Source organism: Perissodus microlepis, chromosome 3, assembly GCF_051167445.1.
Source record: "Perissodus microlepis isolate ML-2025 ecotype Zambia chromosome 3, ASM5116744v1, whole genome shotgun sequence".
NCBI classification, from domain to species: domain Eukaryota; kingdom Metazoa; phylum Chordata; class Actinopteri; order Cichliformes; family Cichlidae; genus Perissodus; species Perissodus microlepis.
This window is the reverse complement of record NC_140463.1, coordinates 26,933,858-26,950,618: the sequence shown is the minus strand read 5'-3', so window position 1 is coordinate 26,950,618 and position 16,761 is coordinate 26,933,858. Positions and strand designations below refer to the sequence as shown.

At 39.0% G+C, this 16,761-nt stretch overlaps 1 protein-coding gene across 7 annotated transcripts; it reads left to right on the top strand.

Annotated features, from left to right (window-relative positions):
- The first annotated feature begins 79 nt into the window (after positions 1–79).
- Positions 80–15,430, top strand: LOC146390780 (uncharacterized). 7 transcript variants are annotated; one of them, XM_084923767.1, is made up of 21 exons: positions 80–171; positions 745–790; positions 905–964; positions 2,445–2,501; positions 2,588–2,653; positions 4,313–4,372; positions 4,453–4,509; positions 4,824–4,883; positions 5,516–5,578; positions 5,688–5,738; positions 5,824–5,901; positions 6,240–6,299; positions 6,401–6,451; positions 6,605–6,679; positions 7,255–7,332; positions 7,625–7,666; positions 9,298–9,375; positions 9,476–9,515; positions 9,590–9,635; positions 12,230–12,644; positions 14,638–15,430. In XM_084923767.1, exons 2-21 carry the CDS (start codon positions 746–748, stop codon positions 15,115–15,117), a joined length of 1,962 nt encoding a protein of 653 aa, XP_084779893.1. In that variant the 5' UTR covers positions 80–171; position 745; the 3' UTR covers positions 15,118–15,430. The 7 variants fall into 7 exon arrangements, with proteins under 7 accessions (XP_084779893.1, XP_084779892.1, XP_084779894.1 ...); XM_084923772.1 differs by having other exon boundaries at positions 108–251; XM_084923766.1 differs by having other exon boundaries at positions 98–790.
- Positions 15,431–16,761: the final 1,331 nt, after the last annotated feature.

Sequence of the window (16,761 nt, the reverse complement as noted above, 5' to 3'; positions counted from 1 at the left end):
TTATGGACAGATATGTTAGTTAATGTTGAACCTAAATTCACTTGAAGGGGCTTTTATTTTGAAATCAGGTCTCGACGTCTCTTACCATAATACTCAGTATACACACAAAACACAAAAAAAGTGGGGACTCGCTCGTCTGTACTTCTCGAACTGGACGCTGGCTTGATAACAGTAACTCACTTTTCCCACTTTGTGTCGTGTGTTTGTGTGTGTGAGTGTTGGCTGCCTTGTTTTCCAGACTCGACACCGAGGTAGGATCCGTGCTCTTTTCGCCGTGCTGTTTGTGGCTCTGCTGCTGTCAAACATTCCTCCGGACAAAACGCCCACAGTGCACAAAGCTTTGAACGTGGCTTTGCTTTGTGCATCTGTGTTTAAACCCTGACACTTTCGGGCTGTGCCGCCTTTCTTGTTTATGTCGTCTAAAGCGACTCAATAAGCAAAAAGTTGTTTCCGCCAAGTTGCGCAGAGTTGCGCAAGTTGACGCAATAATAACAGTCGAGAGCACGACTGCAACTGTTATTATTAATGTCGTTTTAACTAACATTTTTAGTATTGGTGTTTGGCTTATAACGCAGGCATAGCGCTATAACTTGCTAAGTATGTTGTTGTTTAGCTTTGCCGTGAAAACAGTGAAAGTGCTTTAACGCACTAAAACAGCTCCTTAACAGAATACAATAGAGTAGAATTGCCCTTTATTGTCATTGTATATGTACAACGAAATTATGAAAACTTAATGTGTTTCAGAATGAATATATTCAAACGAGACAAAGGCTCAGCGGCTGCTACTCAGGTAGTCCCACCTATATCCACTAGAGAAGTACAGGAAGTGTGATAACGTCCTGATTTTTTTTTTTTAATACTACATGTCTCCCTGCCATTCAAACAAACTTTCCTTTATCATCAGGAGCTCGGCAGTGCCGTCAGACACAGCCAGAACAAGCAGGATGATGGAGATGGCTCACAGGTGAATGTTCACACTGGGACATTAAAACACAGTTTTTCATATAGGAAGACACCACTGAGGACGCTATTGAACTTAAACCAAAGACAAAGCTGAGAGTTTGTTTTTAGTTGGCATGATTCAATTTGAATTTTGCATTTATTTCCCTTTTTGTAATAAACGTGTTGCTTTGCATAGACACGAGAGGGTGGGGGTGATGGGGGCATGCAGAAAGTTAATCACTTCACATTGACCTATTAGGTAAAAATGCACCATGAAGATGCTGGTGCCTTTCCTGACATAGTTGTGCAAGCAAATCTTCTTTTGAGACAGAAAAAAAAGGTATACCTGAATATGATCACAGGGAAAATTATAATGTTTGATAATAGTTAGTGAAAAACTCTTCTGTGGAAAAGCTGAGTACACACTAGGCAACTATTATGCAAATTGTACAGTATGCAAAGTGACTTCTGCATCAGTTGCTACAAACGTCTGCCACTCTTCCAAAATAATTTCAATTTAAATCAGTGTTTTTATTTAAATATTTATTTTTCAATTTGAGTTAATTGTCTTATGAATTTAGTTTCAACTACTTCCTACAGTGTGTTTGTTCATTTCAGTCTGATCCCGATGGTTTGCCTGTTTGTTTGTAGCTTTGTAGTTTGTCCAGCGTTGAGCTCATTTAATTTAGGTGAAAATCAGGTCAAGGTCACAACAAATTTGTAAATCAGTTGAAACTTAAGACTTAACTGACTCTTCATCAGTATACTAGGCCGTGGGAGACACGAGTACCTTGGTTAGCTAAGCGTTAGATCTCTCCCTTAACCGTTAGCACACAATGTGAGCTGGAAAAAATTTCAAGAAACCATATTGAGTAATATATCATATGAAAGGGCATAGAGAGAGCTGTACAAACACTTTTTAATTTTTTTTATACAACACCACACGACATCACAAAGATCCCATAACAGGCTGACGTCACAATCTACAAACTATGACTTTTTTTTGTTCCTCTTAAGATTCTGTGTTAGTTTCATGTTTTAAAATTTCAGTGTTCTTTGTCAGGGACCGATTTAAGAAACTCAAAATGGCTATTGCAGAACAAACACTTGATTCACAAGCATTTACAGTTGTGTGCAGAAGCTTACATACACTCCTCGTGGGCATGAATGTCACGGGAAGTTTGGGCTTATAATGAGTTCTTTGAACTGTTCTTTTTCCAGGGTGGAATGATTGCACATGACTTAAAAAACAAAAGCAAAACAAACAATAATTGGGTGGAACAGGTTTGAATTTATGGAGTTTAATTAATCCACCAGGGTCAAATGCAAACATATATTTCAATCTTTTATTAAGTGATGATGACCCCTCTAGGATGTTTTTTTTTATTTGACAAGGCCAAGGCCCATTCATTTCTTGTTGGTGAATAAGATCGACTTTAACTGGATGCAGAAAGAATTTTGCTTCTTTTCATAATAAATGTGTTGTTTTGCATAAACATCAGAGGACGTGGGTGATGGGTGTCATGCAGATGGTCAATCCCTTCAAATCCACTGCTCAGGTAAAAATGCATGGACAGCCTGACACACAAGAGCTTCTTTGTTCGGCACCTCATTGAAAATGACAGGACGTTAACTCTCCATGCAGGCCTCCTTCACGGTTAATGCAACTCCCTCCTCAGATTCACTGGAACAACCAGCAGACACAGCTCAGGTGAGGTGTAAAGTACTGCTAATATGTGATATTCTTCTGTGTAAAAAGTACGCCATGGACAATAATTTTGCCAGTTGTACAGTTATGCAAAGTCACTTTTGAAAACAACTACCACTCCTCCAAAGTTATCCATCCATCCATCCATCCTCTTTTGCTTATCAAGGTTGCAGTGGGGCTGGAGCATGTCCCCACTACTATAGGGCAAGAGTACTCCCTGGGCAGGTCTCCAGTCTGTCACAGGGCTGACACAGAGAGTCAGACAACCGCTCACAATTAACCTATCCTCACTAACTGTATGTCTTTAAACTGTGTGGGGCAGCCAGAGTACCTGGAGAGAACCCACACAAACTCCACACAGAAAGGCCCGGGTCAGATGGTGGAGTCAAAATTTAGGACCTTGTTGCTGTGAGGCACCAGTGCTAAACACTGCACCACCCTGCTGCCTATCTTCCCAAAATATTTCACTTGAAACCTGCTTTCTATGCTAAGAATTTATTTTCTTATCAGTGTAGTTCCAAATACATAGATAGCGTCAGTAAACAAGACATTGTGATACCACAACAGTGTAGAATTAGTGAGTGCTGTATGGTTTTATCTTAAAACTGGATGCAGAAAGACGCAGCTTATTTGAGCAATTCAAAACTCTTGAATAAAGCCTTGTATTGGATGAAATCTACTGTGTTTTACTGCGCTGTATTCATCTGTTGATTTAAATTTAAATTATAGACATTTTATATAAAAGAGTCTATGGTACAACTTGTAGATGGAGAGATGGAAGGGATGCATGGCTGCTCTAAAAGTATGAACCCCCCCCCAAGAATGACCAGTTTCAATGAAAAGAGGAAAGCTCTAGTTCCAGCACCCTAAAAGGTTGGTTCTGTTCATCTGGACGTAGCGTTTTCAGTGGGAGAAATGTTTCATCACTCATCCAAGTGACTTCTTCAGTCTCAGCTGACTGCAGGCTTCTGCAACCTTATAAACAGTACATTGCACAAAAACTAGTTCCAGTAATTTATTTATAAAGTTATTCCCATGTTTAAACAAATAAAGAAGACTTATAAAACAAAAAAGACATGACCTCTAAATCGTACAGCTGCTGCTTGTAAACGGTGGATGCAGATGGAGTAAAGCCAGATTTACCAAACACAGAGTTAAAAAAAACAAACAGTTAGTCATCACTGCTCCCCCATGTGATCCTCAGTTGCCAACATAGAGGGAAACAAAGAACCCAAAATGGAGCAAACAGCACCACCATCAGTCAAGGAAGGAAGGAAGGAAGGAAAAACTAAATATAATTTCCAACTCAAGGTCACAAAAAATAGCTTCTTTTTATTCCTAGAAACTCACAGCTGCTTTAAGAAGCTAAGAGAAAGCTAAGAAAAAAAGTAAACACAAATAACTACAAAATTTTAAAGTTCTGTCCTGATTATGAGAATATTCTTAATGTGGTGTCGCTAATTTCATTTAAGTAACGGGGTCTCAGCAGGGATTTCCTACAAGAAATGTGTGTTTTGAAGACTTAACCTCAGTACTGCTGTTTCTTGTTTTCTCTCAGCGAGGTCGAGTCAAGGTGATTAGTTGCCTTCAGTTAGCATATTAAATGTGCATTCCTCTAGTCATGGTTTGGTGCACAGTGGCTCAGTGTTTGCTCACTTTCAGAACCCTGGTATGCTGAAAGGGGTCATGCAGAAGGTCAACCCATTCAAGCCTACCTCACAGGTAATAGGATTGTTTCAATGTTACCAAGAAAATAGTGGCAGTAATAATAGGTCGTCCACTCAGCTGGGTTTCTCACACAGGTCTCCAAAGAACCATATTCAGAGTTGCCGGAGCGGGGAAAGGAAGACTCTACTCAGGTAGGAAAAAGTTGAGAATCTGCATGAATTTGATGTCAGAAATCTGATGGTAGAAAAAAAATTCACTTGATCATAGGTTCCTTCAAGTCACTAGTGACGACCTGTACATCCGCACACATTTCTTGAAACTGGATTTACTAACATTTGAGATGACACTGCTGAAAAGCCCCTACAGATTTTCACAAGACAAAAAAGGTCAAAATGGGGACAAAATACCATATGACCTTTAACATCTGATCATCATGTCACACAAAAATTCACACGGATGTGGAAGGAAAAACCCCCAAAGTCTGATAGTTATGCTGTTGTTTCAGAACTCTGGAATGTTGAAAAGAATGATGCAGAAAGTCAACCCCTTCAAGTCTTCTGCACAGGTACGCAACTCTACGTTTGATGTCTGTTCTCAGCATGCGGCCTCGGAGGTCAAATCATCTTTATATGAACTATGTTTAAAGACACCGCAGTTTAAAAATTGAAAAGCTTTGTATCTTTGTCAGACGCCAATATCTAGTCTATGGACGACTGAATGAAATTTTCTAATTCTGCCTGTTGAATTCTTATTTTAATACAAAGTTTGGGAGTTGTGCCAATTGGCGTGTTCAGACTGATTACAAAGTTAGATACAAAGTCAATGCAAAGACACGCAAGTAGAAGCAAATACTATGATGGATCCTAAAGCCACTGGCAATGGGAAAACAAGGTCAAGCCTGTTGTCACTATTTGCATTCATCTGGAGCTCCTGTGGCGACACGCAAAGCAAAAAACATTAACCTGAAAATGTTTTCATAATAACTTTGTAAGGAAGTGGTTGTCTTGTTCATTGGCTCAAACATTTGTGGGCTGGCAACATTTCACTTCCTGTTTGGTCCGACTCCAAGTACAAACTGAATCTGTAACATTACATTTTAGTTGCTCACTTTGAGACCTTTTTCTGCAAAAAACAAAAACAAATAAAGAAAAAACAGATTTTGAACTTGACACTTCCTCTCATCTCCTTTGACTTTAGAGTGATCCTCCAGATGATTCTGCAAATCATCAAGAGACTGGGAAAGAACTTCAAGACAAACAAGTACTGCACCAAGTTCTGCATAATCTACTACCCTCTGTGTTAATTTGTGGCTTGTTCTTGCAGTGCTGGGCCTCCTTATTTATTGACTTATTTTTAAATAATAATTTAGAATCCAGGAATGATTCAGAAAGTCAACCCATTCAGATCCTCGCAGCCAAAGGTTTCATTTTTAATAATAATTACTGATAATTTAATTGTTGAACGCGAACAGAAAACTGTCCTCTTCTTGCATCTTATATTTTCAGGATGTTGAGTCTCAACACAATGACCTCACATCCAGCGCTGGAAGCCTGACAGGCCAAAGCAACTTGCCAGAGAAGCAGGTCGATCTCTGTCTGTTTCATACTGTGACATATGTTTGTTTTTTTTCTCCCCACATTTAGTATTTTAACAGCTTAAGAAAGTCAGCTGTGTAATTTGGAGTAGAGAAAATATTCCAGTACGCTCTCAGTGTTGTTCTTTCCACGACCACAAGATGTTGCCAAAGCAAAAACAATAGAGTCTCCACAGACCAAATACTTCCTGACCATTTTTTTCCCTTTCTGTTTTATTTTTGAATCCACTTCATGAATAGTGCTTACATTGATTGTTTACAGCTTTTAAAAGACACATAGATTTAAAGGAGTAATGTCTGTTGCTCTTTTCTACTTTTTGTTTTTAGAACCCTGGAAGGTTCAAAGAGACGATGCAGAAAGTAAATCCCTTTAAGTCGTACACACAGGTATGATGTCGACGATCAATTCAGTTTTAGAGTTTCCCACTGACCTAGCTGGAGTTTCTACTTAATATGAGTATGTTTGCCACTGTTTGTTTGCAATTTAGATTCAGGATCAATGTCAGAGAGATTTGACGGTTACCTCTGTCAAGACACTGGTAAGGCCTAAGATGGAAATAAAAAGATGCACATGTCTGGTATTTCTTATGGTTAAGGACTTTTAACATAACACATTTGACAGATTTTATTATAACAGAAGTGTACTTGGTTCTGTCTGTGATTTCCTGCGTTTTTCTCTCAACAATTATCAGGAAAACCAAGCAGATATTCACAGTGACAACTCCACCAGCTCTGAAAGCCTGGATGACAGCACAATAGAGAGACATGTAAGGCAATAACCACATCTCCTTGTCTTTAAAATGAACCCAGCCCTCCAAGCTCAAAGTTATTTCTTATTCACCTGCTACACACAGAAATGTATGACTTCATTTAGTACATCACTTTTACAAAGAAGCAGCCTTTTGTTTACCTAATTGCATTTCTTGTAATGGTTGTTTTATCTTACCGTCTTCTCGCACTTGGTGATTTCCAGAACCTATTGTTCAATGAAAAATACTAGCATGTTGTCAGTCTGCAAAAATGCAAAGCATGTGACCAGGTTGAAGCAGTGCTTACTTAAACGATCAGCATTTTCGTCATGATGTTTGTTGATGTCTTAACTGCAGCCATAACAAGGAAAATGGCACTCATATTTCCCGGACTGGTGAAGTTTGATAAGAACAGTGTACGGGAATGTGTTCAGAGACTATGCTAATAAAGCCAAATGCACTGGAGAAAAAGTGAAGAAAACCAGACAAACAAACACGAAACTTTGTACCTACTGAAAATCTTTGTCAGGTGCATAAGTGTAACATTTACACAGTATTAAGCCCTAAGCACACAGTTCACTCCCTTTCCAAAGTCTGTTTGGTATATAGATGCTGACACCAGCTGTGATGTAAAAACCCAGCCAACACAGGCCCAAAGGAGAAGAACCAGGGTATGTTATGCAGAGTATTGGGTCCTTATGAATTCAGAATAAACTAATTTAATATTCACCATTGATTTACATGTTGCCTGGTTCTTTTCATGTTGATACTGATGGTTTGATGTCACTGTTTTCATGTGGGTGGCTGAAAAAAATCAAGAAAAACATATTTGTAATGACTTTTTTCCCTCTTTCCTGAAGACTTTTAAACTATTTTCCAGATTTCACAGGAATACTGAAACACCACCGGCAGTTTCTTCTCAAACATATCGAGTTCTTATTTGCTTTGTTTTTGACTCCACAGGACTCTGCAAATGCATTTTCTGACACTCAAGCCACGCCCCAGGTTAGTAATGAAGTAAATGTATATAGCACCTTTCTAACTTACATGCTATCTTTACATTAAGCAATAAAGATAAATGTAATCAAATGCCTAAGGAGCTTGAAAGAAAAACATCTGGACTTGTTAGGTGTCTTGAAGATGTTTCACCTCTCATCCGAGAAGCTTCTTCAGTTCTAAGAGGTCAAATGGCGAGAGTGAGTGGGCGTTAAGGCGGGGATTTAAAATCTGGGACTTGTCACCACTTGCTCTTAGAACTCGTGAAGCTTCTCCAATGAGAGGTGAAATGTCTTCAAGAAAATTATAGAAGTCCAGACGCTTTTCTTCCCAAGCTCCCTAGACTACGGTGACCTGGATGGCTGAGAACCTTGACACACAATTTAATCAAATGTTTATCAGTGGTTTTATTTTCAAAATACAATTGGGAGGTGAGCATTCTAATAGGTTTGCACAGTGCTATTATGTCACTGTGTAAATAAAACTACACACGGACATTTCAGTGAGAATTCGGTCTTTATTTACTCATGTAATCTCTAATGCAGTACTTAGGTAGAATATACTGTGATCAAACTGTCAGAATTCCTCTTAAGAATAATTGTTTCATAAACTGGCTAATATAAATGCGACTAATACTGAAATCAGTGAGCTAAATGTGCTTACATCTATTGGAACAGTGCCTCGTATGACAGCCACGTATACATAAGAAGATAAAGCCTGCTCTACATTTGACCCATTGAGTAACGACAAACAAAGGAAAGAGAAAAAGGGTGGTTGAAACTGCTATGTTTAAATACTAAACATATAAAGATGTTGAGGTAGGAATATTATACTAGAGTGACGTGGCATTTCACAAGTTACCAGAAACAGTTGGTGGTTTAAAAGAGAGATGTTAATTGCTTTTCCGTGTTTGGTTAGCTTGTGACTTTGAAGTTGTCATTCCAGTTTTTGGTCCCCATGCTTGACATATTTTACTCTAAACACCTGGTAAACAACACTGCAGTAACCTTTCAACTTGGGACTATTTCTTTTCACCAAAACTAGATCATCTATGCCACAACCACAGGGAAAAAGCTTAAAAAGATGAAGTTAAATGAACTAAAAATGCATTATTAGTCTAATGCATGGGTTCTTTGGCTCACTTGATCTTGTCTCTTTATCGAGTCCTCTTGAGTACAACATGATTTCATGTTTGCAGTTCACGGGTTTCTGCCTTTCATATAACAAAACATTAAGAATTAATCTATTGCTGTCAACGTCATTAAATTTATATAAACACAAACAACATCAAAAACTCTTTTTTTCTTGCTCGCTAACAGAAATTTCTAAGAAGTAATTATAGTGTTTATATAGTTTATAGATTTACATTTTTGCTGTTCCTGATATGATTACGTGACAGTTTAAATGAAAAAAAAGACATTTTTTTGTTTGTTAATGCCTAGTTGTAGGCAGTTTTGTGAAGCTGCTATTTACAGCTTACATTAATATTTCACAACAGGAAGCATCACTGTGTTAAACCTCAGATGATTTATAAGCTTTGCTGAAATCGCAACACAAACGCAGGTTCAATCTTTTTAGATGAGATTTTAGGCTCATTTAGAAATTCTGTCTAGTGTTCCATGTGTCACCTCTTGTTCCAGGAGGTAGTTGAAGTTCAGACATTGCAATTGGCTGAAGTACCAGTGCGCAGTGAAGGAACGGACCTGGATCCTCTAGACGTATGTTTATCTTATTTTTTCTGGTGTATGTTCTGTGTATTTTAAATTTCTTTCTCCATACAGTCACAAAGCAGTAAGTTAAAAGACTGTTTATTTCCAGGATGACGAAGGCCTTTTGTCATGGTGGAGAACAGTCGAAGGTATCACTGATTTACTGTTAACCTTATTTATTGTTGTTGAAAGTTGCACCTCATAACGTCTTTCTGTACCTTAGGTTGGGATGAGTGGAATGAGGCAAACCAGAATGATGAAACTGAAGAGTAAGTAGAACATTTACTGAAATCAGTTTATTACACTCACTGACCACTTCACCTCTTAAACTGCACATTAGTGCAAATAGTTGGCCAATCATATGGCGGCAACTGAGGCATTTAGACATGTTCAAGCCAAGCAAATGTGATTTCACTGAAATTGATACTGATTTTAAACATAGCCTGGTTGTTGGTCCGAGTGTTTCAGAAACTGCTGATCTGCTGGGATCTTCCCACACAACCATCTACAGTTTACAGAGAATGATCCAAGAAAGAGAAAATCTCCAGTCAGCAGCATTTCTTTGGGCAAGAATCCCTTTTTGATGACCGGGTAGAATGGTCAGACTACAGTAACTCAATTAATTCTTTGAACCTTGAAACAGATCGGATACGGTTCATATGGATGCTCCAAAATTGGACAGTAGAAGACTGGAAAATTGTTACTTGGTATGGATGAGTTTTGAAACGAAAGTATGGATCCATCCATTCTTGTGTCAGTGGTTCAGGCTGGTTGTGGTGGTGTGGGGGATATTTTCTTGGCACACTTTGGCTCCTTAATGCCAACGTAACATCATGAAATGCCACAGCCTACCAGAGTCCATCCCTTTTTGAACACAGTGGTGCTATTTTCTGACGGTTGCTTCCAGCAGGATAACACACCATGTCACAAAGCTAAATCATCTCAAACTGGTTTATTGATCATGACAATGAGTTCACTCTACTTAGATGCCCTCCACAGTCAGCAGATCTCAGTCCAATAGAGCACCATTTTGAGATTCTTATCAAGCAGCCAACAAATCTGCAGCAACTGTGTGATGCTGTCATGTCAATATGGACCATAATCCCTGAAGGATGTTTCTAGCACCTTGTTGCATCCATGTTATGGAGAATTAAAATAGTAGCTGGTGAGTGTATAGTACAATTAACACAACTAACTTTAACCAAAGTGTTTCCCACCAACAACTGACTCACACATAGCCACAGAAACAACTTCTCTATTAAAGACTATTGCGTTATTTAGGATTTAGCAGATTCACAAACACAGGACTACAAAACCTTCAGGGAAGTCTGAAGCAGAAACAAACAACAGGCAGAACTATTCACCAACACAAACTCTGAAGAACCTGCCTGAAAGTTACAAACCGTAAAAAAACAAGGGTTTACTTCCCTACACAGCAAAATCTCCAGTGTTAAATTAACACTAGAGAGTGTCTATATGGGTCCACACCTCTGAGTGTTAAATACAACACTGTTGAGTGTTAAATTAACACTTTTGACAGTGTTATATGTTTAAAAGTAACCTAGTCAGTTTTGAAGATTAACAATGGCTAACACTGAGCAGTGCTGATTTTCTAACACTGGAAAATAACTCAAAATGTTAGAAATATTCCAGTGTTAGAAAATCAGCACTGCTCAGTGTTAGCCATTGTTAATCTTCAAAACTGACTAGGTTACTTTTAAACATATAACACTGTCAAAAGTGTTAATTTAACACTCAACAGTGTTGTATTTAACACTCAGAGGTGTGGACCCATATAGACACTCTCTAGTGTTAATTTAACACTGGAGATTTTGCTGTGTAGACTAACAAAACAGGCAAAATAGTTATAAAATGAACAAACGCCAGCTCACACCTGAAAAAGCTGCAACTTACAAAAAATTACTGCTGTAGCTGGTTGGATGAAAGGGAAATCAAATTATTCTCTGCAGATTGTTGACATCTTCACTCCTTACAGAGGGTGTGGTCCTCAGCCTGCAGCCAGTCACCTGTAAGCTGTAGCATTGCTAAACCAACTGCAGGTTCCTGACTCAGGATGTGTAATCCTGGTTTCTAGAATACTGGAACAACAACATTGATGTCTCCCTATCTCCATTCTCAGCATTCTCCTGCCCACACAACTTGTCTTTTCTTGGTAGCCAGAACAAGACGGTCTCTTGTTTTGCATGTCTATCAGGTTTTTGTGAGACACCCTTAGCTTTAAGCCCATAATGGAGAGACCTGAGGCACTGATGGGTGGATCAGATTACTGTACTAACACACGGGATATATGGCCACCCCCCGCCCTTCTTGTGAACACGAATAACTGGTCATTGTGCTTTCCTTTCTTTCTCTTAAAGACAGTTTCCATTCCTTTATCCCATCATATAGTCCACCAGCCATAAAGAGTCGTCCAGGAAGTAGTTAGGAAGTGCTGAAACACACCCTCTCCATGTTAACCAGCTGCTTTGCTGCTGGACTCTCACAGCCATCTTCTTACACAAACTGAGAGATCTCAAATATCACATTTCTTTGATGCTCTTTGAGCCACATCTGAGATGCTGATCCCATTTAAAATCACACATTTGTGTTGAGAAAATAAGTCTCACGCTCTGTTACAGTACACTGCCTAAAACCTCAGACTATTTTGCCATGACAGTAAAGTATTTACCATTCCGTCATTTCTTGCTGCAAGGTAGACGTGTTCTTTATTGTTCACAGAATATGTTTTCCCATAGGAAGCTTTGCAATGTTGAGCTACAGTTTTAATATAAAAACATGTTTCTTGGTTGAAGTTCACTCATTGCTTTCCCTGTGAAACCCTTCCCCTGTGCCTTTTTCTCAGAGTGGTGGAACAAGCAGCTGATCGCGTCTTCATGGCCGCTCGACTTTTTGTTCGTTTTTTTAACCAACGTGGCGCCTCACTGCAGCAGCGCATCCTTGAGCTCCTTGCCTTGGCTGATGCAGCAGACAATTTTCACAAAAAAACGGTCACGGCCAGTGTCGGCGGTGGATTGGCCAGTGTCGCCGGGTCTATCACCACCATCACCGGCCTCATTCTGGCTCCCTTCACAGCTGGAACATCGCTGATTGTCACAGCTGTAGGCATTGGCATAGCTACAGCTGGTGGCGTGACATCTGCTTCGGCCAATATCACTGACACTGTCCATTCAAAGACGGACCGCAAGAAGGTGGAGAAGATGATTCAAGATTACCAGGGGGAGATCAAGGACATCAAAGAGTGCCTGGAGTTTTTACAGGTAAGAACGTACTAAGAAGGGAACACACACGATGGCTGGCTTACAAGTAGGGCTGGGTATCGTCACGTATTTCTACAACTGATTCAATTCTGATCACAAGATCCCGATTTGATCCCCGATTTTAATTTTGACTCAGACAGTCAGAAATATTATAATTCTGATCATTTATCTTGGATATGTCCTGTCCAAAGAACCCTCTAAACCTTTTAAATTGAAAATATTTAATTCTAAATTATTTGCCTATTTCTCTGCTATTAAAAACTCAGTGTAAACTATCTCAGTATAAAAACAAAGCCGACACTTGTGAGACTTCATCAGAGGTGCAAACATCACAGCAGACGCCTTTGTGTCAAAGTGACTGAAATAAAAATATTCAGCGGTAGATGAAAAACTAAAGGAAACCATGAATCAACCTATGAACATTACGTGATACTGCTGATACTGTATAAACAGACGAAACAGCAGGCAGTCAAACGATTTTTGATGGGAAACTGATTTTACAGCATACTGAAAGAGAGCTGTGCAGGAAGTGCAATTTTATCATGGTGGAAGCAAGAACACAAAAGTAAGAGGAAATTCATGACAATGTTTTTCAAAGGCGAAACGTAATTTTGCTCTTTTGTTGTTGGATCAGTGACTTTAGGTTGGAGAGTAATAAAACCTGCAGTTTTAGAATCTCTGAGATGTCGACTTTCAGCACCCGACAGCGTGTGAATTGGGAAATCTATTTTTTAAACCCACCCTACTTGCAAACTCTGCTCACATTGCTGAAAAGCGTTGGGTGATATGTTTACAATTAAACAGCTGTCGGTTCCTGATGAATTCACTGACTGGGTTTGTTAGTCCTTTATGTAAAACCTGTAAGATGTTGGTGAAGAGCTGGCAACATATAATTTATTTCTTAGCTCAAGAATTTGTCATGGGGCATAGGAGTGCATTGAATACTTTCAGCGTACCACGTTTGAAAGGCTTCCATTTACTCAACATATAAAGAAAAATCTGATAATCTGAATGTTTGGCTCGAGGCTGTTGAGGCATCATTTAGCACTGTGGTTAAACCACACCAACTACAGTGTTTACAGAAGCATTGACAGTTCAGCTGCCTTGTTCCTGTTGATGCATAGTTTAAATTGAACTTTCATGATAACCATTTACCGGAGTGAATTCTCGAGAAAGAAACAAGAAACACATAAACAATCATTCTGTCAATGAGATGCTGTCATGCAGCATTATTTTCATTTTTCCATCGTACCTGACTGTCAGTTGACTGTCAGGTACGACTGTTGTTTTTTTAACCTTCTGTTTTTTTAACTGACTGCAATAATAATGCAAGGAAATATAGTAAGTATACATAAAGAGCCAAGTAAGCTTTAACTTTAGATGAGTCTAAGTTTTATGGTGGCCCTTAAAGGTAAAATACACTCCAACTTGAGAAAACAGCAAATGGAAAAATGCAGCAAAAGCATACAAAACAATACTGATGTTGAAAAAAAAAAACCCACAGTAGAAGTTCAATAAAACACAATGAAACTGAAAAAAAAAATGCTGACAAAACAATGAGGAAGTGTTTTTAGGGAGACAAGAATGTGACAGAAGAGTTGTGGGAGGCCTTTAGAAAAAACATACCTACAGTACTATATTAATCATGTGACATAACCTTGCATCTTTTTCTCTCTCAGAAATTAGAAAATCGTTTTTTTAAAGTGTATCTCAGTACAATCATTCACATTTTCTTTTGTGTTTACTTCTGCAGCATGTCCACCTCGTTAATCCCTCCAAAAACTCTCACTGTGCTTTGTGAGATGTTGGTTTTTTCCTACTTCCTTTATTCAACATCTGTGTTTTGTGTACTTTTTCTGAATTTCAATATTTGGTATTTGGAGTTTCAAGGGCAAAAAAAGTCTCTCAGCTAATCTACATTTAGAAATAAATTCTAGTGTTGGTATGGCCATAGCTGCTAATGTAAAATTTTCATCTCACGTATACCTGACAGGAAGGGATGGAGACACTCCAGCAGTGGGACTTTGAGAAGTATGCAGAGAGCATCGCAAAAAACCACTTAAACCAGGACGTCAAGCATGTAATCAAGGAGGGTGGTCGAGCTAGCAAAGCTCTGGTGGTCAACACAGACAGTCTGATCAATACTGTTCAAGTCCTGAATGTTGCTGGTGGTGCTGCCAAAGCTGCCCAGGTGATGAGTGTCACTACCGGAGTAATGTCAGGCCTCTTCCTGGCTCTTGATGTGTTTTTCCTGGCAAAGGACTCCATGGAACTGAAAAAGGGGGCAAAAACAGAGTTCGCTGTCAAGATCCGAGAAGTTTGCAAGGACCTACAGAGTGGCCTGCTGGAGCTGAACAGAATCAAGGAACAGCTTCAGAAAACTATGGATGGGATAGAAGTGGAGGTAGAGGAGGTGGAGGATGAAGAGCAGTTGAAATCTGATCTGAAGAAACTCACTGACCTTGAAGACTGAAGGGCAGTGTTTAGAAAACAAAACAAGGTCCTCATTGTCTTGTGTTGATACCAAAAATAAAGTTTAAGCAATAATTGCCGATAAATAGTTCTCAGTAGTTTCTTATATTAATATATTGTCATTGTTTGTTTTAAAGTCAATTTTAATTAAATGTATTACATTTATTGCTGGTTTGCTGCATTGGTGAGTTGATCTGACTTACACTCTGCAATACTTTTATCAGTGGACAAGGTGAGATGACCTTTTACTCAAACAGGTGGGGTCAAAGGCCAGAAATAAAAGAATGTTAAAGGTCGAGTCTGCCTATCTCATTCCTAAAGTTATAATCATAAATTCCTAGTCTATCTCAGTTTTTCATCTGTCCAGGGTGCTCCTGGGTTAGGGTGCTCCTGGCCATCAATCTTATGCTGACATGTGGCACATGCATGCTGAAGAAACACAGTTTAAATGACAGCCTTTGAGTCCCTACGGTGAGGGTTTCATATTACTTGGTTTTACTTTGGGGATCTTTGCAGGGTGCTGTTCCACCTTCAGATGGGTTTTGAGTGATCAACTTTTATCTTACATGATGATAATAACTTTATTTGTGTAGCACTTTTTAAAGTGCTTCACAGTTTAAATAAAATCCACACATAAGTCGATAAGTACACATGTGAAAACAGAAACACATAAACAGACACATAAGGAACCACATGGTCAGACATTCATTCTAACACACACATATACACCCAAGTATTTTCACTATGGCCAAAAATGATGGATATATGAAAGATTAAGGGAAACGTAACCTATGAAAATGAGTTTTCAGTAGTTGTCTAAAGCAAATAACAGAATCAGCTGACCTGGAAATACATGATCACTTCTGGCTTTAAACATCAGAGTAAGGGACAGTCAGGGGAACCTGGCTGGATGACTGGAGAGGTCAGCTGTAGTAATAAGGTTTTAGAAGCTCAGCTACATAAGCAAAGGACTGGAATAGGTGCAGGAATAGGTGTCATATGTGACCACCGGCTAGTTGTTTTTTTTTTTAGCAGCCTTGCTACTGCAATCTGCACAAATCTGGAGTGAGCTATGGAGGTCTCTGCGATTTCTGAGGTGAAATTTCAAAAAAAAGTTGTTAGCCCGCCAGTTAGTGGAGGTGGACAGTTTGAGTTTCATATTACTCGCATAATCCACCCCCGTGCCCCTTTCCTTACCTAAAAATATAGCACCAACATAACACTTTGATTAGCCTTCCAGCCACTGACATTTTGTGACATCTATACCAAATACAGCCTGTTTGGTTATTTTAATTAGCCTTATTTGATTGCCAACAGGCAACAAAATGGAAAATCCAAGACTGGTAAAGTAGCAAAGCAGAAATATTGACCGTGCAATGACCAATAGGCAGTAATTGTAACTGCTTCCATTGTACAGTACTGTATTCTTGAGCATGTGTGTGTCAAAGTAGAGGCTAATGGTATTTAATTTGAGCTGATGTAATGAGGTGTAGAAGCGTAAGCCACATCCCACAGAAAAGTTAAAATAACCTTGCTGTCAGAGTGTGTGCTCTTTTCGGAAAGTCCAACTAATCCTGGGGATAAAGCTGGTGACGTAGACTGGTCATCAATCTTACGCACACAGAGCATGACAGAAGAGCATAAA

Coding starts and splice junctions, on each gene's coding strand:
- LOC146390780 (XM_084923766.1), top strand. CDS start 734: ATGTGTTTCAGAATGAATATATTCAAACGAGACAAAGGCTCAGCGGCT. Junction 6,300..6,400: donor CCTTTAAGTCGTACACACAG/GTATGATGTCGA, acceptor TTTGCAATTTAG/ATTCAGGATCAATGTCAGAG. Junction 7,333..7,624: donor CCCAAAGGAGAAGAACCAGG/GTATGTTATGCA, acceptor TTGACTCCACAG/GACTCTGCAAATGCATTTTC.